The sequence below is a fragment of the Neofelis nebulosa genome, chromosome 8 (genome assembly GCF_028018385.1).
Source record: "Neofelis nebulosa isolate mNeoNeb1 chromosome 8, mNeoNeb1.pri, whole genome shotgun sequence".
Lineage (NCBI taxonomy): Eukaryota > Metazoa > Chordata > Mammalia > Carnivora > Felidae > Neofelis > Neofelis nebulosa.
Genome location: NC_080789.1, coordinates 119,305,929 through 119,328,598, shown reverse-complemented (window position 1 = coordinate 119,328,598; position 22,670 = coordinate 119,305,929). Strand labels below are relative to the sequence as shown.

Genomic DNA, 22,670 nt, shown 5'->3' with positions numbered 1-22,670 from the left:
AAATTTTCCCTTGATGATGCCTATCTCTTCTCTCAGACTCAGTAGTTCAGTCTCTGTGATGTCACTCTTTTCTTTCACAATTTTCCTCATGAACCATTCTGGTTTTGTTTTTCAGCACTCATCTTCCCATTTGTTTGTTTGCTTTTTGGGTTTTTTTTAATGTTTATTCATTTCTTGAGAGAGACAGAGAGAGAGAGAGAGAGAGAGAGACCGTGAGTAGGTCAGGGGCAGAGAGAGAGGGAGACACAGAATCTGAAGCAGGCTCCGGACTCTGAGCTATCAGCACAGAGCCCGACGCAGGGCTTGAACCCACGAACCATGAAATCATAACCTGAACTGAAGTCAGTTGCTTAACCAACAGAGCCACCCAGGCTCCCTAGTTTCCCATTTGTTAATTGCATTCTGATCTTTAGTTATATTTTCCATGTCTTTTTACTTGAAAATTACTTTTACCCTATAAACATTATTCAGTTTAACCCCTCCATGTTTGCTACACTAAACAAGCTGGTCGAAGTTCTTGGTGACCAGGCATTCTACAATATCCAGCCTCTATCAAGGCCCCTATCTTTAACTTATTACTCTTTCCTACATGACGGCAGGCAGCGAGACATCATGATAATGAGCTTGTCCTATAGACTCAGGCCAGGTTTAAACCCTGGCTCTGTCACTTACTAGCTGTGTGACCTTGTCCAAATTCCTCAACTTTTCTGTCCATCAGGTTCCCCATGCGTAAAGTGGAAATGTTAATGCCCACCTTAAAGGATTTGTGTAAGGAACAAGTAAGTTGTTTCATGTAGAGCACCTTAAAAGTAATTGGAACATAGAAAGCACTCATTAGATGCTATTATTGTTATTATCCATCTCCCATCTCCCTTCGAAAAGATTATGAGACAGACCTCTGAGAGGCTTCTCTCTCTTTGGATGCATGTTTCTGCTTCTTTGGTTTCTTCGTCTGATTATATGTTGCCATCTGCTTTCCATCTTGCAGAATTTTGTTGATATCTGTCATCTGTTGGCATTTGTACTCATCCTCCCTTTGGTCTTGACTGTTGTAACATCATCAACTAGACTTTCCAGAAGTAGCAGACATACACATGTTCAACCTGCCAGGTTTAACTTGAAGTTTGCACTCTTTCTTAGTCACAATTTAAACATAGACATAAATACTTGAAAAGATTCAAATTATTTCTCCCAAACCACCCTGACCATATTTTTCTCATTGTTTAAAAATATTCCAAACAAAAAAGTTGTTTCTCCACAGCTTCTAGTCATGAGCTATGTGCAACAATCCCAGAATTACGAACTTAACAATGAATTGGACTCCATGGAGAGGCAGCCTTGGTAGATTCCTTTTCATCTTTTAAAGAGTTCTCCTTTAAAATTATTTTTCATATAATCCTTTCTCTAAGTGCATGTTCTAGTTATGTAAATGGCTTTTGATTCCATAGTCTTCTTACATCATTCACTTTGAAAATAACAGCATTTCTGATGATTTAAAAGTAGGGTTGCCTAGGGGCGCCTGGGTGGCTCAGTCAGTTGGGCGTCCGACTTCGGCTCAGGTCATGATCTCACGGTCTGTGAGTTCGAGCCCCGCGTCGGGCTCTGTGCTGACCGCTCAGAGCCTGGAGCCTGCTTCAGATTCTGTGTCTCCTTCTCTCTCTGCCCCTCCCCCATTCATGCGCTGTCTCTGTGTCCAAAATAAATAAACATTTTTAAAAAATATATTAAAAATAAAAGTAGGGTTGCCTTTTGTGGTAGATAGCTTCTAAGATGGCTCCAGTGATTCTTGCTTCCTGGTATTCAGAGCCTGTGCATTTCCCTCTGTTTAACTAACCTGTTTTTAATCAATAAAACACATCAAATGTGAAACGAAGAATGTCGCTTCCATGATGAGGCTACAAAGATTATTACATCTATCTTGCAAACAGACTCTTTCTTGCTGGCTTCAGTGAATCAAATTACTATGTTGGAGAGGTCCATATGGCAAGGAACTGGGAGTGGCTTCCCACCAAAAGCCAGCTCAGGGCCCCACTTTCTTCAGCCCTCAAGGAACCAAATTTTGTCAATAACCACATGAGCTTAGAAACGTGAGCCCTCAGATGAGATCCCAGCCCTGATTAATACTTTAATTGTAGTCTTATGAGAGACCCTGAAACCAGCAACCCACATATACCGTGATTTGCTAATCCACATATTGCTAACCCACATATACCGTGAGATAGTATATGTGTTGCTAACACACATATACCATGAGATAGTAGATATGTGTTGTTTTAAGGTGCTAAGTTTATCGAATTTGTTATATCAATAGGTAACAGATATACCTGGCTTTCCCTGCCTTCACCAATCGTGCTAATAGCTCTGCTACTGCTTTAAGAACATAGTTTGCTTTATGTGTTTCTTTCCCATTCTGCATATACTACATTCTCAACTCCACAGTATTCAGAAGCTTCTTTTCTGTTAGTATTTGAAGATATATGTACAAGAGGACTAAACACATTTTTGACTGAAATGTGACAAATATCAAAAGTAATTCTTACGTTAATAGTAAAACTGGCATTTGCCATTTATCTGTGGCTTATTAAATGATTCTATAGATACTATAGGATTTTGCTTTATCTTCATTAAACTGTTGAGGAAACTGAATTCCACAGAACTTAAGGGATTTGTTCTAGGTTATATGTCTAATTAGTGGTAGAGTCCAGACTGGCACTTATGGCAGCTAACTCCAAATTCCTTCTTTTTATTCATTGCACTAGGCTGCAGAACTCCTTCCACTTGACTGGTAGGCAACTCATATATTTGCACTATTTTAAAGATGAGAATTTTCATATTTAAAGTTTTGTGTCTTATCAGATCTATTCTCCTGCCTCATATATATTTTACTTAAGCTAATTAATTCATCTCGCATGTGTGTGTGTGTGTTTATTTTTATTTAGCTCTAAACCAGGTGTATCATTCTTCCAGCAATCACAGCAAAAATTCGTAAGATACATGCTACATATATTTTATATTCTGAATTAAATAAAGTCCCCCAATGTCTAATGGCCTCTCATTACCATCCTGTTTACCAACTCTTGTACTGTTCTTTGTCCATTATAAAAAAAAAAACTGAATATGAAAATCATTGATCATATTTAGAGCTCATTTGTTCCTGAACCTGTTCATTCTCAGGAGATATATTTTTTACCTCTCTGCCAATGTATCAGATAAACGATACCTTTCTTATTGTTAAATTTTAGGAGAGGATCTGGAAAGCTTAGCTTTATGCTCCCATTATCTGCATGGATTCAACTAAAAGATTCAGCTATCTTGTGTTGTCTTACCATTTATTAAGCTCCTGTAAGAGATACTGGAATACTTTTTTACTTAAATTAACCTTTTTTTCTAGTTATAGAAAATTTTTAAAATACTGAGAAGTATGTGCATACTTAATACTAAAACCAGAGACCACTGGCAACACTGTGAAGTTCATGAGATACTTAGATTGACATACATACACACACACATAAGTGTATATATTTGTATTTATTCAAAACCAACCCTTAATAAATATTGACAATAAGGTTTTCAACTGGAGCCTAACAAGAGTTTATGACCATTTCAGAGAATATACATTTTTTTTCATAGTGACAAAATGGTTTAAATGTAATACTTTGGTCATAATCTCACCATTCTGCTCATGTGTATGTTTAGTGTATGTGTAGTGTATGTTTTTCTCAGAGGAACATACAGTTCACTCATAAGAGCATCAGGAGAGAAAATAGGAAGCAGAACCATAGCTTTAGATTTTTTGTTTCTTTGTTTTTGCTTTTTTGATAATTGCAGAAAACATAATTTTGGGATGGACTTCTTAATAGGAGCAAACAATACAATTCATTTCCCCCACTGGCTTTTATGGGTACCCCTTCATGCCCTGCTTTGTGGAACAAATTAAGGGTGTTAAAGGTAATAAGCGGGGAGTAGATATACTATCATTTATGTATACGTATGTGTGTGTATATACATTCATTTATAAAAATAAATATTAAGCATGATCAGTATCATACCCAAACTCTATATTTTATGTGCTGCTTGTTTTTTCACTTAAAATAAATCCCAAGAACTTCGCTGTATTCATTAATATTTTTGAGAACTTGATTATTAAGGATGGTGTAATCTTCTCTTCATGCACCTTAATTTACTTTTGACCAGAAAATTATTGCTTTTGAACACATAAACTGAGGTTATAAAAGCTTAAGACAAAGATAGTCATTTGTTTCTATGTTTATTGTTGGGATGGAGTATTTCCACAAAGTGCCTTTTCTTGTGGAGAGATAGGAAAACAGACTCGGGAGGCTCTCAGTTCCCTCTCGCAGCATCCTCTCTCAGTGTTCTTCCTTCCACCTTGCCTGTGCTTTCCCTTAGACAGCTAAGTATCACGTATCTGAGTGCCGCATCCTGACAGTTCTAATCGGTGAATGGATGGAGAAGAGGGCAGCCGATGGGGGAGAAGTGGTCATGGACTAGAGGGCTGCAGGACTGGCCGAGGTAGAAATAGTCCTCGCACAGTGAGGACACAACCAAGGACATTTTAATTTGTTTGTATCATTTAGTAAAAGCCTCTGGGGTCACAGAATTAGACCCTGACAAGGAGTAGGAATGAAAATCTTTCCCTGTTATTTTTGGGCTTTCAGATCTTATTCTGGTTCAGAGGATGAGGCATGTGATGTTTTATTTAAAAGGTGTGCTTGTTAATTCGATACCATCTACCAGGCAGTGAGTAGAATCACCAGTGAGACTTTGGGATCTTGTCATCTTTGCCTTTAGTTTTTACAGCTGTGACCCTTTTAATTTCCTTTTATATTTTGAAGGGTATTATACTGGAGATTTTAGAGGGGCTGTGTCAGGCATACATATCTCATCTGCTATCACAATAACCCCAAAATGTTACTTCTCTACATTTTAAATATTTAAAAGATAGATAGATAGATAGATATAGATATAGATAGATATAGATAGATATATTATGTTTTACTCTATTAATTTATTCTTCCTTTGCTGCTTTGGAGCAATAGGAACCAAGTACAAAGTAATAAGTTCTAGACCACGGTTGTGTAAAGACATAATCACAGCCATAGTCCCTTTCATTTGTGTGGTAATTGCAGAAGTGTAAAGTTGTATTAAGTAGGTTTTATTTTTTTGTCATTTGGATCCAACTTTAGATAATTACACATTCACAAGACATACATTTTCATCCTAAATATTTCCTGTGTGTGGAATCATATCTCTTGCCAAATATAGAAAAAATGATTTTAGAACACACTCAAGGAACTTTGAATCTACTTATTTTATAAAGCAAATCCTGTATAAAAGTGCTTAAATATATGTAGTTCCACTCACACGCTTCATTCCCAGCCTCCTACTTCAAAAGATAGCAATTCCAGTTGGATTAAGTACCAGGATTTAAAATTAGATATTTCCAAGCGTTACCTTGCAGACTGTCCTCCGTCAAGATATCAGCTTTATCCTTTACTTGTTTGGTAAGGAGTGTTGGGAGAGAGTAAACTGGAGAAGGTCGAGTAGCCCTGGAAAATATTTGACTAGCAAGACTTTTCCTTGGACAAAGCAGAAGGAAATTGTAGAAGTGGCAGAGAGAGCCCTTAAAGCTTTAGAAGTTCTTCACATCCTCATCAAAGGACAACTTCATCAACAAAACTCCTGTCATTTGCACCTGTTACTCTCCCATTACCCAGTAATCTTTCTCTTTCTTCTGTAAATAAAATGGTTCACACACACCTACTAATACAGACACCAAAGCATGTTGCGCCTCGTTCACCTATATGACTAGTTTAATTCACAACCAATTTCACTGGACTGAAGCAAATAACACTGGACGAGTCGATTAGGAAGGTAGAACTACTGTGTCCCAGGCTGTTAGGAAGCTGTTGCCCAGATCCTTAAAATATCAGGCCTAAAACCAGAGCTTCACACATTGTACTCTCAGGGCTCTGGGAAGAGCACTGGGTTGTACAAGCTTCTGACCATTTTACCTTCTCAGCGGTCCTCTTCCTAAAGCGCTGGGCCTCACACCTACTGAGCTGACACAGCAGAGTTTAATTTTCTGTCTCTGATATTGCGTCTGTATTTGCAAAAGAGAGCTATTCTATTTAAAAATGTTCCTCTATTTTGTGCCTGTTTGGAAAGGCTGATATTTCTTTTCTCTTGTGGTTCTCTTTTCTTCCCCCATTAGCTGTGTTCAGTATCCAAAGAGTATAGGCAATCAAGCTGACTTCAAAACTAGCTAAAAAAAAATTCATATTTGATGATATGGGTGAATAATCTATATAGATTTGTTTGTAATGAGGGGAAGACTTGGAAGGCCATTTCCAAAACAGCGGTGCTTTTTTTTAAAGTTTATTTATTTATTTTGAGGGAGAGAGAGAGAGAGAGAGAGAGGCAGGGAGTGAGGGAGAGAGAGAATTCCAAGCAGGCTGCACGTTGTCAGCGCAGAGCCCGACGTGGGGTTTGAGCTCACAAACCATGAGATCATGACTTGAGCCAAAACCAAGGGTCGGACGCTTCACCGACTGAGCCACCCAGGGGCCCCAACAGTAGTGCTTTTTAAAAACACAATGCCTAGAGTATCCCACTCTGAAAAATCTTCCAATGTTGAAGAACCAAGTCCTTAAAATATACAGAGGTCTCTTTTTCTCTCACCCTACCCTTCTAAACCTACTTCACATTTATACCCTGTGCTCATTCATCCAGCAATTATGCATGGTCTTCGGTCCTTAGGTTACTCAAGGACAAAAGTGGCACTCTTATGTCCTGCTTCTCACACACCAAGTATCTTTATATCTACCATTATCCTCTAGTACTGGAAAGAATATGCAGAAAGTTTTCTCTTGAAATATGTACTTTGAAAATATACCTCAGACAGTTCTTCTAGTAGAGGAACTTTGTATGGATTCTGGTTTGAAAACATACTATTTTTGATAACCATGGGAAAATTAGTTAACCCCATCAAACTTCAGTCTCTTTATCTTTACAATGAGAATAGTAAAGTATATCTTGGAAGGAATATATCTATCATACTAACAGTGTGTGGGAGGCATGGGGAGCTATTATTATTGCTACATGAAATGGCAGCTATTTGTATTATCATCATCATTCATAAAGTCTTCAGCTCAGGGGCTTAGATTTTCTCCATTTCTTCTGTTATGAAGGTTTTTATAATATGTGTCAATAACTCAGAATTTGGGAAGGGGTATCTATAATATTTTTTAATCCATACATTTATATACATTGTATTTAACAAGAAAAGGTGAAATACTGAGGTTTGAAAGACATTGAAACTTCAGTCTTTCTTTTTTCTCTTTTCTTTTCTTTTCTTTTTTCTTTTCTTTTCTTTTCTTTTTTCTTCTCTTCTCTTCTCTTTTCTTTTCTTTCTTTCTTCCTTTTTTCCTTTCTTTCTTTTTCTTTCTTTCTTTCTTTCTTTCTTTCTTTCTTTCTTTCTTTCTTTCTTTCTTTCTTTCTTTCTTTCTTTCTTTCTCATTATAGAATATATTAACTACTAAAAAGCTAGATCTGGGTGGGATGTTGAGAACTGACACTCAGTGCATCAAAAAATAAACTTATCATCTTTTCTCCTTCCTTACTTCCCCTTTCCTTCCCTCCCTTCCTTCCTTAAATCTCATTCATTCCACGTACATTTAAGGCTCACATACCATCGCCAGATAGGATACCAAGGAATGAGTATGTAATCATGAGTAAGATAGTTACGATCCCTGCCCTCATACAATTTACAAACTAGCAAGTAGACACATTTAACAAATGAATTACAGAAATAATTATTTCAGAGTAGAGTTGGTGAGTGCAATGAAGAAAAGCTCAGAATTCAGCACAAGTAACTAATGTGCAGAAGATGAAAATCCAACTCAGTCTGGGGAGTGCCAATCCAGGAAGGATAAAGTGGGGGTGGGGAGGTTTCTAAGCAGAGTTAACATAGTTTTACCCAGACTCATGCATCTTCTTTTTTATCTGTTCCCTTTCAAACACAATCATCCTCCCAGTCACCCAAGCTTAAAATCTTCACATTATTTTTGATACTTTATTCTCTTTTGCCTCAACAAATAATCAGCTGCCCAATTTTCGTGAATCAGCGTGTTCTTTCCTCTGTTCTCTTGAATGCCTGAATTCCCATCCTCACGACAGTAGTTATATCCTTCTTTACCATTTTCCTACAGCTGTATGTTTTCTTTCATTCAACACGTATTTATGAGCACTTTCTGTGTGCCAGCACTGCTAGCGATGTTACGACAGAATTGAACGTGTTAAACGTGGTTGTCACAAAGCCTACAAATCGAATTCAGTGCCGTGGATCTGGTGCTATAATCAAGTAGGGGCAGTGTGCTGAGCCCACAGGGAAGGTCTCCTCTTTCTAGAAGGAGAGAGATTTAGACTGAAGCCCATAGGGTGAGTAAGAATAAGCCACGCACAGGTGAGGCAGTTGGATTGTCTAAGGAGCACTCAGTCAGAAGGGAGAGCAGATGCAAGAATTGGAGGGTTGGCATAGGTGAAAGTACTGATGTTACATAGAGGTAACTGGTGTCTATCATCCTAAATAATTTAGACTTTTTCATAAGAGCCCTGGGAGCCACTGAAATGTTCTATGCAGGAGAGTTATGGCAGCAGAAGCATCTGGGGACTGGAACAAAGGGGGATGCTGAAATAAGATACAAGAACAGGAAAAAGTTTGCTGAGGAAGATGATGAATCCATTTTGTGTTCTTTTGTTTTTCTCCCAACTGGCCCTCTCACCTTCAGTATCTTCCCCTTACATAGCATCCAACCCTCATGCATGCTGCTGCCAGATTAACTCCCCGGAACACACTTCTGATCTCAATTTAAAGAAGTTTAATGACATGTCTGCTCAGGGCATAGAATCTGAATTCCTCACTCTTTTATTCAAAGCTGGTTCCATCTCTGTTTTAAAGCTTGATTTTTCGTGTTGCCCTTTATGTCTTCCTGGCTGTAAGCATGTACTCTATGCTCTTGAAGCTCTCCCACAACTGTGCCTTTGTCTTGGGCTCCCTCCCCCTTTCCTATTCGCTTACATACTTAAACCCTCTCCCCCTCAGGTTGTTACTCAGGATAGCTTCGCTTGTTCCCACTGAGAGTAATTTCCCTTTTCTCTGAATCCTCAGTATGATTCGATGCACAGTATGCTAGCATCTGTCACCTCCCCCATGTGGTAGAACTACTTAGAGAGGTAAGATGTGAACCCTGGAACTCAACTGCCTGGATTCAGATCCTAGCTCTGACATTTCCTGGCTTGTGACATTGAGCGCATCTCTTAAATTCTCTATGTGTCATTCCTCCTCTGTAAAATAACGTTCCTACTATGTAAGGTGTTGTGGGGATTAAATAAGTAAATACTGTAAAAATGCTTAATTTCATGCCTAGCAATAATGCTATGTAAACATTTGGTATTATCATGCCATTATTTTTATCATTTACACGTAACATCCACTCTTCTAAACTATAACCTGATAACCTAATGCACATTGGATTTATTCTTATGACTTCTAAATCACTTACTGCCTCACACAGAGTAAATAAATAGTGAATTGTGAATTAGAATCACAATGATTAGTGAATTGTAACTGGACTTTTCAAATACTTTATTCTGTATATAATATTTTCTTTGTTAAATTGACTAAAATAATCATTGACCAAACATTTAACATATTTAAATTTTCTGTGCGTGAAACACATGGAATATATGGAAAAGCATGCCTTTTCTGATTGTACATTGATTCAGGGAGACCTCCCCCCATACAGTTAACTACAGTATAAGATAAAGTAAAAAAGTATACAGTCAAAATGTGATAAGGGGAATTCAGAGAGAGTGGGTGGAACAATCAGAAAAGAATTCACTGAGATAAGATATAATTATACTGCAGTGAGAATGGTCACTTTTAGAACAAAGCATGCATAAATCAACTCTCCTAATGGTATTAGCCAAAGTTTATTGAATGCTCAATGTAGCAGGCACTATGTTTTCACGTTCAAACTTCAAAACAGTACCACCTAGAAGTATTAGTGTTGTGTTCATTTTAAAGATGGGAAAACTGAGGCATAGCAAGGCAATGTTAAGTAATTTGTCGAAGCCACACGACTAGTAAGGAAGAGAACCAGGATTGGAACCCAGGGAGACTGGATTCAGAACCTGTGTTTCTCTACTACAAAATTAGGAGTTCTACTTCACTATCGCCGAACCATTTCTAACAATATATTTTATTAAGTTCAACAGAATTTCACTTTCTATGATTTTGAAGCTTATGCCTCATCTGTAGATATTGAAAAAATTGACTATTATTCTTTCATTTATTTCTGACTGACTCAATCTCTCATTAATTCTTCCTCTAATTCTTCATCTGTGAAATAAAAGTTGGAAGCTATAACAGTAGTTCCTGAATAATTCAAGAGCAATTTTTTCCTTCAAAATAAAAATATATGCAAACTTTTATATTACATTGTTCACCTTTGCTTATTCATTCCCTTATCCATTGCTTGGTGTGCAATGGAAAACTTTGCAATAAGTCACAGGATTTTTCAGTTTCCAAGAATCTACTGTGCTAGAATAATCTTTAGAACCATTTCTAGTGGAAACATTTGAGCTTTTGTATATTCTAGACTTTAGGTCTGTCTCCCTCCCTCTCTCTCTCTCTCCCTCTCTCTCTCTCTCTCTCTCTCTCTCTAGTTTCTAATGTGTCATTTCTCTGTGCCATTAGAAGGAACACATGTGATCCCCTAATCCCTTCTATCTTGATCCCTTGATCTTCTATCCCTTGATCTTCTATCAAGTTTTCTCTGTTTGTTTTTTTCCTCCTAAATTTTCACTTCTTCCTAAGGCTCAGATTCCTTACTAAACAATACAGCCTCTTTTGCAGAACTTATAATTACTATCAGACCCTTGTGTAAAGGAACTATTTCTAAAATATGTGAGCTAAATAAAACTTAGAATATGCATTTACAAAATTTTAACTTGTTTTGTGAAAATAATCCATAAAAGAACTGTTTTTTATGTATCAATTTTTGGATGACTCCAAATACTTTCCCGGTATATTGAATTTTAAAATAACATCTTTATCTCTAGCCTCAGCGTAGACCTAGTAAATTAGAATATTAAAGGCAAATACCACATATACACAAAGCAACATTATCTCAGGGCCACACCTATTTTTACCTTCCTTTGATTTCTTCATAATACCAGCCTTTTTCCCACGCCTTGAGAATGTAATTCTAATGGTATTGGAAGTACTTAGTTTAATATCTTCATATGGTAGAACTACTTGGGAAATACCAGCAGAGAGTTATAGGTAATGCCATTCTTGGCCCTGCTGGAGAGTGGGGCTTCATTTGTAAGATATCAGTGAGAAGATGTCAGCACCCACCCCATGTCCCCCAGCCATGCTTTATGTTTCCCAATATTTACATCTTTAGGATTGAAAAATGTAAAATAACACTCAGGGTTTTAGGGGTGAGTATTTGAGGAGTTTTTCTGTTGTGATGACCTTGTTTTTGGCAAAATCAGTTCAGGCCAGCTGCTCTAACATCAAAGTCTACATTTTTCTCAACAGCATTTATTCTCTGGATTGCTTAAGTGGGGCCAAACCAATTCCTATTCTATGAGGGCTTGTTCAAAACCAAAATACCAGTAGCGTATGAAAGGTAGCACATACAATGCCTTGCACATGCCTTTTGACCGCCCCCTGGAAGTGGCCACGTGTTCTTTGTATCCCACTGAACCTGCACAGATGCTCATACAGCACCTGTGCTACGTTAATACAACTCCTCACCTCCAGGTCTCTCTTTTTCTTATTAGCCTTTGTGTCTCCAGCTTCTAGTAGAGTGTCTGGCTCCTGGTAAATGCTTCATTAATATTTACTCGATGAAAACTCTGGAGTGAGAAGAGAGGAGTGAGTGAAGCAATTGAGCCAAGTACTAAGTGGAGAAAGTACTACAGAGTGGGAGATTGATTGGGGAGTACAGTACAGGCTAATCCTCTCAGGGCTAGTTCAGACTGGGGAAAGGTACTGCCAGAAGTGTGGAGGTGGGAATCAGCAAGGCTCCAGCGAAGTATCATAATGGAGGCCAGCCTGGCTGGCCCTCTGGGGAAATAAAGAGCGTTAGGTTTGAAATGTACCACAGGCTTAGAGACAGTTGATAGAAACTCCTGAAAGTGAAAAGTTAAGGAACTTAGGTTTGATTGGAAAACAATAGGGAGACTCTACAATCCTTTGATATGGACAATGAATGAATGATCAAAACAATATAAAGTTTTGTTCAAAAAGATGTGTGCTTATGTTAAAATTCATATGTGTTAAACATCAGATTATGAAATACTGATTTTAGTCTGTGGGTCCTCAGTTGATCCTGAAGGTCTCTTTCTTTCTCTTCTCATCCCACAGGTTGTTATTTTGTACTTTGAGCCAAGCACATTTCGCTGTATTCTCCTAAGATGGGTCCGTCTTCTCGGTTTTGCTACTGTTTATGGAACTGTCACTCTCAAGCTTCACAGGTACATTATATTTCCTAAGTTTTCATTCCCAGGAGAGGATCAAAGTGTCTTGGCATGTCATTGCAAGCTGGGTCAGCCACATAAATGGTTTAATTTCAAGAATTGAGATAGCAAGATGATATATTTTTTTCATTTTCAGGGCAATATTATTAAGAATCTCTAGGAGAATCTTTAATACAACTGAATTTGAACAACATGCTTTAATAAAATATGCCATTAGGTGTGAAAATTTTAATTCTGAATAAAAAATAGTTTAGAATGAATGCAAGACAGTATTTACTAGCTAAGAATAGGAAGGAAGACAAAGACAGTACCACTGAAATAATAGTCCAGGTCCCGAGCTTCCAAAGAATCCTTACAGAGTAGAACTCAGCAATATGCTTACTTGACATAAACTACTGTTCTTCATTCATCAATCACATGCCCCAGGGTGATTGGCTGATATTCTATCGGTGAATTTCAAAAAAAAAAAAAACTGGTGTTCTTGACTTTCCTCCTTAACCAGCGTGCTCTAGTGATTATCAACCTTGTAAATTAGATAATAGTATGAATTCTTTTATACTTAGTTTCAAAACCACCTACTTTTCTTAATGTATATGATAAATAGGTAGAAGAAATAGGCAATATAATATATTATCTGTGCACAAAAGGGTTTCCCATGCCTCCTCTTTGCAAGCTCTCTCAATGCAGTGGTGCCAAAGACCATCAGAGAGAGATGGTAATTTCTCCTGCATGATAAATCTGCAGCCCTGTAGAGGAAAACCTTTATGCTGATTAGCTTTAAAGTCATTTTTATAACCATAGGAAACCATTCATATTTCCATGTTAATTTGATCATGTTTCTCAATAAAAGTATTTTAATATGGCTCAGAAAGCAGCTTATCTTAGAGCTATAATATGTGTTATATTTATCTTTAAATGTTCCCCTTTCAATCTTAAAATGTGATCATTGTATTGTCTATTACACAAGAAGCTCCATTTCTTTTTCTGGTTGTTGCTTTTTGTTCTGTTTTGTTTGTTTGTCTTGTTTCATTTTTACTTATTTACTGGGAATGCTCCAGACTATCTTTTCAGAATAAATGTAAATATCCTTAACTCTCAAGATTCCTTTCTTTTATATATGTCCTATAGTACACAGCACATTGGACTGGGTTTTAGGAAATCCAGCTTAAATCTCAGTTCAGCCTCTAACTCTAGGAAAGCATAGGCTTCTATTTCCTGTAAATGGAAAGGATTGGACAAATCTCTACTGTTCTTTCTGACATTCGCTTTATTCTTCCCACACCACAGCATGCTTTGCTATTGTGTTCTCGTAGTCTCCAAGTGTCTTCCAGTTTTCATTCCTTATATGATAGCTGTTTTCAGCTGGTGTTCACCAAAGAAAATGAGTAATCATTGTTATTGCTTATAACAGACAATAAGCCTTCTAGAAATCCTGAGAGAAAGGATGATCTCTTGAGATTTAAAAATTATCTTTCTCCCTGTGAGTCTAACACTTGGCATCTCTTGGGTTCTTTATTATGGAATACAGTTTGTTTATTTAATTATCTTCTTCATTTTTACCTAATTTACTTTCTTTTTGAAATGAGGGTCTTACCATTGAATCCCCACCTCTTCGCACAATGGCTGATACATTGGAGGTGTTTAATACACATTAGTCGATGATTGAATGAATAAAAATGTCAGATGCAGCCTTGAAAGCTGCTTCCAACAGTTCTCTCCACACATAATGCATTCATTCACAGGCCCCTGACTCACTGTATGTCCCCAAGTATCTAGAACATATAACTCTGGTCTGTAAGAGGCTGTTTGGCGGGATGCAAATATAGTATTAAATAGCACTGAATCATGTAATGAGAAAATTACTTCCATTTAGGTTCTCTTTCCATCCTTCTGATTATATCCAAGAGAAAAATTAGTGTGGAACCAGACGGTCTCTGACACCTGCCAAACAGTTTCTAATCCTCCTTTGCAACAAGGAACGGATCAAGCTTTGGGCTCAGAGCTGTGCACTGCAGTGCGGTCTGGATATAACCTATTAACTCTCTCATTGCACTTCTATACTTACTTTCTGTTTCTGGATTATTGGTTCTTCATTGAAAGTAGCAATATAAAAGTTTCTTTTAAAATATTTTAAAGCAATAAATAGAAATTGATTTAAAGAATGTATAGCTTGTACGCAGACCTAGGCAGAAGTCTTGAGTGGGGTCTGCAAATGATTGGAATTTGAGAAACTAGATAAGTTCATCATTCTTTTGTTTAAAGACTGGAATTAAATCTCTATCTTTCTATGTATCTCTAGAAGTCATTGTAGTGAAGAGTTACCCTCACTGAAGTCTAAATTGAATAGAAACTGTTTCTAACTTAATGAGCTGAGTTATTCTTATCCTGTCTGAAACATATGGCTTCATATTATATTCTGTTTTTTCCATATTGTTTAAATTGAACTGATTCCAGTATTGTTTAAGTCTATAAAACTGAACAGTTAGTATCCAAGAAGAATGTGAACAACCCAATGAAAGTGACGGCTGAACCAGCTTTGTATTCTCCATCCTTAGTTGTGCATCTTGCCCATATTTATATATTTAGATATTTGTTAAGTGAATGAATGGGTTATAGTGAATGGAGCAGCTGGGGTGCCTTTGGTTGGTATCTTTTAGATTCAAGCAACATGTGGCCCTGAAGAAATGCCTTCTAAGATTTTGTAGTAACACGATATAGAGGAAAGACATAAATCCTAACAAATCCAAATTTGAATTTTAATCCTGCCATTAACTATTTACAAAACCAAAAATACATTATTTTAACATCTGAAAATCAGTTATCTGACTTCACTTGTAAAGTTGTTGTAAAGATTAAATATGATTGGAATATATGTAAGTATATCAAGGGGGAGGGGTTACTATGGCTAAATTAAGCAAAAAGGAAATTCATTGGAAGGATAGAAAGTCACAGAACTAGGCTTTAGAGAACCTGACTCAAGGTAGATTGAGGAATCAAGACAGCATAGTGAATGCCATATATCATTTTCACAGAAACTTCATTTTTCATTTCAAGATTTTTTTAAAGGTAAACCCAACTCTTTAGGCAGAAAAGTCTAAGGAAATTATCAGTACAGACATATAAGATGAATGTTATAGTCGCTTGAGAATAGGACAGGCAAAAAAGACCTGAGTTTTTGTTTTATTTCAGTCACTTCCCCCAAGGCTTAGTAATAGAACATTTCTTTCTCCATCTCCTGGTTTCTCATTGATTGATTGTAGTGTTTACAGAATTCCAGTATCTCAGAAAACTTGAAGCCAATGTGAAAAAGGAACAAGATCTCTCTCACTCTGTCACAGAGATGATACTGTTAGCCTGGGATGGGGACTTAAAAGTTCCATGTACTTTTACCAAATCTTCTACTTTTTAATTCAGTGGTGTCTCCCCACATTTGAGACTCACGCAAAGACTGCAATGCCAAACCAAAGGATCACTAACACATGATGGAGATAAAAAGCAGACCAGTTGGGGCGCCTGGGTGGCGCAGTCGGTTAAGCGTCCGACTTCAGCCAGGTCACGATCTCGCGGTCCGTGAGTTCGAGCCCCGCGTCAGGCTCTGGGCTGATGGCTCGGAGCCTGGAGCCTGTTTCCGATTCTGTGTCTCCCTCTCTCTCTGCCCCTCCCCCGGTCATGCTCTGTCTCTCTCTGTCCCAAAAATAAATAAAAAACGTTGAAAAAAAATTAAAAAAAAAAAAAAGCAGACCAGCTTTTAGTTGTCGTTATTATTGCCTTAAATTATCTATAGGCAAACCAGTCCCTTTGTTACCTACACCCTAGGGCAAACCAGTCCCACTGCCCCACCTTCAGGCGGTGCAATTTATTTGAACCTGAAACTATTTGTTCCTTTTTGGAGAAAGAAAGAAGGAAGAATGATCAGGTTTTAGCTTGCTTAATATGGATCAAAAGCGAAAATAGTGCTCAAGTAGGAAAAAATGAAGAAGTTTCATTGATAAAAAGGAGTTTCCTTCAGGAACCATACATATGTTTGACTTGGGACATGAATGATGTAAGACAGATCTAAAAGAACATCTAGCACCTCCATGGATGTGTGTGTTCACAGATTACTTGCTAAGTTAAGTTGGTTTAAGAAAATTGGGAAGGCAGTATCTCTAGGTGCAGAAAAGCCAAGTATAATTTCAGGAGGCAAAATGAGGAAAGGTTTTAAAGGAAAGGAGGTGGAAAGAGATTAAGAAACTTAATGCTAAAGGAACATTTTCCTATTCCCTATAATATGGTTTCTGGAAACAAATTGCTGCGTTCCTTTTTCCAAGGCTAATCAAGGAAAAAACAAAAGACTTTGTTGTACTATATTTAAAATGAATATTTAAGCAAGCTGTGAAAAAGCCTTCTTCTGAGTCTGGATGAGGGATTTTCACTTCATACATTATTCAGTATTCCTTGCTCTAGATACAACACAATACATGGCAGTTTTCTCTACTGTGCTCATTATCACCAAATATTTATACTTTGTGAGAAGGGTTTTATTTTATTTTATTTTATTTTATTTTATTTTATTTTTAGTTGTTTCCTAGTAAATTTTGAAAAGTGACTGAATGATATTTATATTTATTTATTTTATGTATTCTTTATAAGGATACATAAAATACAGTAAGGTATGTTAAATTTTTGAAAGAGCAAAAGAAAGAAAAGCAAGTGTGGGACTATATAAAGAAGCTAAGAGCTTGTAATAAGATGGTTTCCTTCTTTAGCTTAACTTATGATAACCACTGGCTGGCAGGCAATTTGAGATAGGAACTTAGGCAAATTAGACTGTCTATTAGCTGCATACAGAACCATCTGCCTTAACAGACCATTGAGCAAGGTGTTGGTTAGACCTCATTTATGAAAGCCAAAAAAATAACAACTTTTGTTCTTAGGTGGCTGAGCAAATGCCTCTGGGCATACACAAGATTACTCTAAAACTCTTGCAGTTAACTCCAGCTCACAGATGAATGATGTTGAAGGTCCCAAATCATGGTCCATAGGGGTTTGAATATGAAATAGTTTCAAAATGGTTTTAGCCAGTTGCCCACCTCAACCAAAATAATGTCTCAATTAAACATCCTTTGAGCATGTAGCCAAGGACATTGCATTTTGACTAGGAAATGGGAAGAGTTTGCCATATGGATCATGATAATGATGACGATTTCAGGTCCTCCTTTCTGCTGAGTTCACTGTGATTTATCATCTTTTCTGGCTGCCTACTCTGGATTTAGAATACCTTCACATGGAGAATTACTCATAGTAACATTTCTTGAGAACCATATTGTCTCAGAGAAAAGGGACTCATAAGCTTCTGAGGAAGGTCTCTTTTCCTGTTAGAGTTATATTTGGACATTGTTAAAGAAAAAAATTTTTCTGACACTCATTAAAGAATGGTGAGACAGACTTCATTCAGGGGTCAATGACAATGGAGTTTTACAGCAGGGGAGAGAGATTGGGCTCAACTCTGAAGATAACAAGGAAAAGTGGAGATTAACAGTTAAGGAGCAGTGGATGGAAAACTAAGAGAAACCATCAGAGGCAAAGGAGAATTTCTTGCTAAACCAATTTGATAGGAGTCTTGACAAAGGCAAGCCAAGGTGGTCTCAGATATCAAGGGTGGGAGATTCTCCCAAAACTGACTTAGTAAGAATCTTGCTACAATTGGGCAGTGTAAAGACAAGGGAAATCCAAAGAGAATTTACTTCTGCTTTTTTCTCTTTTACTGTGTGGATTAAAACAACAACACACCTTGAGCTTCTATGTATTTTGAAACCTACTATCTCAGGAATTTGTTGCAAATTGAAATTTAGGCATTTATAAATTATAGAGAATGTAGTCATTACACAAAATTTAATTAGTAATTGAAGCAATTATATCCTTTTATTGGAATAATTGAAACTTAATTTTAGGAAAAACAAACAAAAAGACAAGGGAAGTCCAAAGATTGGGCCCAGTCGAGCAGAAGGTTCAGAAGAGCCTGGCTAAAGTTTGATTAAACAGAGAATCTTTGTTAATAGAAAACTAAGTAAGTTCCAAATTCAAAGAAAGTTACTTAGCTTCTTTCTGCCTCTTTGGTAGAGGCAGACTACCAAATACCCGAGCCTTTACCTCCTATACCCACACTTTGCATTTACTGGAAAATAACTAGGTGCTCTATAGAAAAATGACACGCTTAGGATGATAATTTAGAAAATGAAAGTTTCAAATTCATGTTTCAGAACTATGTCTAATACTGGCATTTTAAGAGGTTTGGAAAGAAAATTAGATTTGTAAATAATTTGACTTTCTCTTTACCTGTTTCTTAGTTCATTGAGTGCCAACTAGGCTTTGTGAGATTAAGATTTAAACAGTTTCCCTAGAGATATTTTTACCATTTTAAATTATTTGCAATGAAACAGGAAAGATCAAAAAACATTTGGCTCTTAACAATATAAATTTACCTCATAATTTCATTAATTCAAGAAACATTGGCATGGAATGCACCATAAAGACTCACACTAATGCACAGAACTATTTGCGTGCTATCCCGATTCTAATTAACTTTCAGAAAGTGTGTGGTTACATATCTTAGCTTTGCAAGCCCTACATTTCTGTCATTCTGATCACTCATATGCTTGGAAGGACCTAGAAAAAGTGAGGCCTTGCAAACCTGAGAAATAAGCAAATTGTGTCCTCTCACTTGTCCTTCCTATACTCATCTCCCCTTTCTTGGGGTACTTGTAATCCGTCCAGAGCTGTCTGAGACTGAGTCCTGTGGGACTTGTATACAGCTAGTCTTTATGAATGGCTCCGCAGAAACCATGAAAATAGAGTCCCCTAAGCTCCAAGGAGTTACTCTTTGATTATAAAATCTCCAACTGGAGGATAGGACAATTCCCTCTGCTCTTTCCTCCCCATCCTGCCCCTTTAATGACTTCACACTGCCCTGTCTGGCTTCCTACAGGACCCAAAGGTTTGGCCCAGCTGAATGGCCCTAAATATTGTTAATTATGTTGGTATATTCTTGTCACTTTCAGAAGCTAATTAAGGGTTGCTGGCTTGAATGGCTTCATTTATGAATTAATATGCTCAATTTAATCTACTTATAGGAAATAAAAGATTTGGGATATGTAAGCATATTGATAAAAGATGTCTTTTATTAACTAGAGGTCTGTATTCATACAGAACCTTTAACATCAATGAGCACCTTTTCAGTATAATTAGAAATAAAAACAAAATTCATTTTTTAATTTTTCTACTTTTCAGAACATATTAAATATTAGACATGAATAAAATGGGAACATATCTCAGAAAACTAAAGAGATTTAAAGCGTTACTTATTTTGTCTGACTTCAGATGTCCTACTTGATTTTTTGTGATGCATAATTTTTAAATACCCTTTATTGTGTAATATCTACATTCAAAGCTTTTTAATATTAAACTCCTTTTTTTGTTTTTGAGATTATATATATATATATGTGTGTGTATATATATATATATATATATATAGGCTCTAATTTCTAATCACAGCAGGAGCATTTTATGTCAAGATTTCTGGAAATAGGTTTGAATTACAGTATATAGTTTAGGGGCTATGTGCCACATTGGAAACATAGGATGTTTTTTATTGCCTGGATTGTATGGTGTCACCTTGTATATGTGTGTGTGCAATTCTCTGTGTGTGTTCCTTAACATTAAAATGCCAAATAAGAGCCCATCTGGTAATTCAGAATTAGTACTTCTTGGACTATAGCTGATAAATACTTTATCCTAATGTTCTTTGTTAGAGACTGTATGCCCTCAAGTGGAAATATTTCTCTTCCTCATGTGAAGTAGATGTGAGAGAATAAGTGGGAAATGAGATTAATTCATTCATGTAGCAAAAAGAAGGGCAGCCAGGCTTTAAAGGCCACAGTGAGTGCTCACAGCAGCAGCACATGCACTAAAATTGGAAGGATGCAGAGAAGATTAGCACGGCCCCTGTGCAAGGGTGACATGCAAATTCATGAAGCTTCCACACTTTTGACTAACAATGTGCTGTAATAAATATATTAACTAAACATTAAAAAATTTTTAAATTTCTTGGGGCGCCTGGGTGGCTCAGTCAGTTAAGCATCCGACATCAGCTCAGGTCATGATCTCACAGTTGGTGAGTTTGAGCCCCGCGTCCGGCTCTGTGCTGACAGCTCAGAGCCTGGAGCCTGCTTCACATTCTGTGTCTCCCTCTCTCTCTGCCCCTTCCCTGCTCATGCTGTGTCTCTCTCTGTCTCAAAAATAAATAAACATTAAAATTTTTTTTTTAATTTTTTTTTTAATTTCTTAAAAAATAAATAAATAATAAAGGCCACAGTGAGACAGTCTGCTTCTGCAAGCTGTTTGCTGCCATCTGCCTGCCGTTGTCTGGGCCCAGAGGCAGGGGCTGGGCTGGCGTTATTACGTGGACACACCTATGTCCTTCCTGATGCGCCATCTACTCACCTGGCCTCTGCTTACTCTGCTGCCCCTCCCCCAGCATTTACAAGTGTCCACTCCCAAATATCTGAGTTGTGTTCACGTTTTCATTCAGCTCAAAATAATTTCTACTTTGAATTATTCTTTGACCCACAGGTTATTGGTTATTTAGTTTGCAAATATTTGAGAGATTTTCCATAAATCTTTGTTTTTGATTTCTAATTTAATTCTGTTCTGGTCAGCACACATTCCTTGTATGACCTGAATCCTCGTAAATTTATTGAGACTCATTTTATGGCCCAGAATATAATCTATCTTGGTAAATGTTCCATGGGCACTTGGAAGAATGTGTCTTCTGTGGTTTTGTGGTTGTTTAATAATTTTGTTCATCTTTTATATCCTTATTAATTTTCTCTCTACTTGTTCTATTGAGAGAATAGTTGGAAATTTCATATTTGCCTGTTTTTCCTCACAGTTCTTTCAGTTTTTACTTCAGATATTTTGAAGTTCTGTTCTTAGATGCATAAACATTTGGAGTTGTTCGGTCCTATTCGTAGGACATGGATTCATGTCCTATCCATAATGATAAAAGGATTGACTCCATTATGAAATGACCTTCATTGTCCCTGGTAATATTCTTTGCTATAAAATTTACTTTGTCTGATATTAATATAACCACTTTTTATTTCTTTTGATCAGTGTTAGCATGTTATATCTTTTTTCCCCATTATTTTAACTTTAAACCTTTTGTTTTATATTTATTTTTAAAAATGATTTTTTTAATGTTTATTTATTTCTGAGACAGAGAGAGACAGAACATGAGCAGGGAAGGGGCAGAGAGAGAGGGAGACACAGAATCAGAAGCAGGCTCCAGGCTCTGAGCGGTCAGCACAGAGTCTGATGCAGGGCTCGAACTCACAAACCATGAGATCATGACCTGAGCCGAAGTTGGTCTCTCAACCAACTGAGCCACCCAGGCGCCCCAAACCTTTGTTTTACATTTAATGTGCATTTCTTGCAGAAAGCTTACGATGAGGACTTGCATCTTTAAGTCTAATCTGACAACCTCCGTCTCTTAATTTGTGTATTTAGACTACTTTCCTTTAAACATGACTATTGTTAAGCTTGTGATTTTAGATAGTATTACCTGTATAATACTTTCTAACATGTCATTGGCTTGCTTGACCTCTGGCTATCCTAATGTCCATCACACAGAATTCACTGGTGTCCAGTCCAAAAGACTGGATTTGAGCTAACAAGGAATTTAACACTAGAAGCTCAACTATTCTAGAAATTCCTAGATAATGCAAAGTACCAAAACTGACTCAAGAAGAAATAGAAAATCTAAACAAATCTGAAACAAGTAAAGACATTGAAATTACTAATCAAAAATCTTCCCCTCCCGCCCCCCCCCCATCCCCCACATACCAGTACTGGAAGGCTTCACTGATGAGTTATATCAATGATACAGAGAATAATTAACACTAATTCTTTGCAAACCATTCTGAAAAATAGATAAGGCAACACTTCCTATTCATTGTAAGAGGCCAATGTTACCCTGATACCAAAAATAAATAAACATATCACAGGAAAACAAAACTACAGACCGATATCTCTTATGAATATAGACATAAAAATCTCAATCC

At 37.0% G+C, this 22,670-nt stretch overlaps 1 protein-coding gene and 1 non-coding gene across 2 annotated transcripts in view; both read left to right on the top strand.

The window, feature by feature from the left end:
- Positions 1-22,670, top strand: part of GPR158 (G protein-coupled receptor 158) — a 426,460-nt gene that overhangs the window by 354,311 nt on the left and 49,479 nt on the right. Inside the window, exon 6 of the mRNA XM_058681672.1 lies at positions 12,458-12,567. Coding sequence (XP_058537655.1) covers positions 12,458-12,567 — 110 coding nt within the window. The remainder of the gene's footprint in view (positions 1-12,457; positions 12,568-22,670) is intronic.
- Positions 20,492-20,598, top strand: LOC131484141 (U6 spliceosomal RNA). The gene has a single exon (XR_009248052.1). It is a non-coding gene; the product is annotated as a U6 spliceosomal RNA (small nuclear RNA).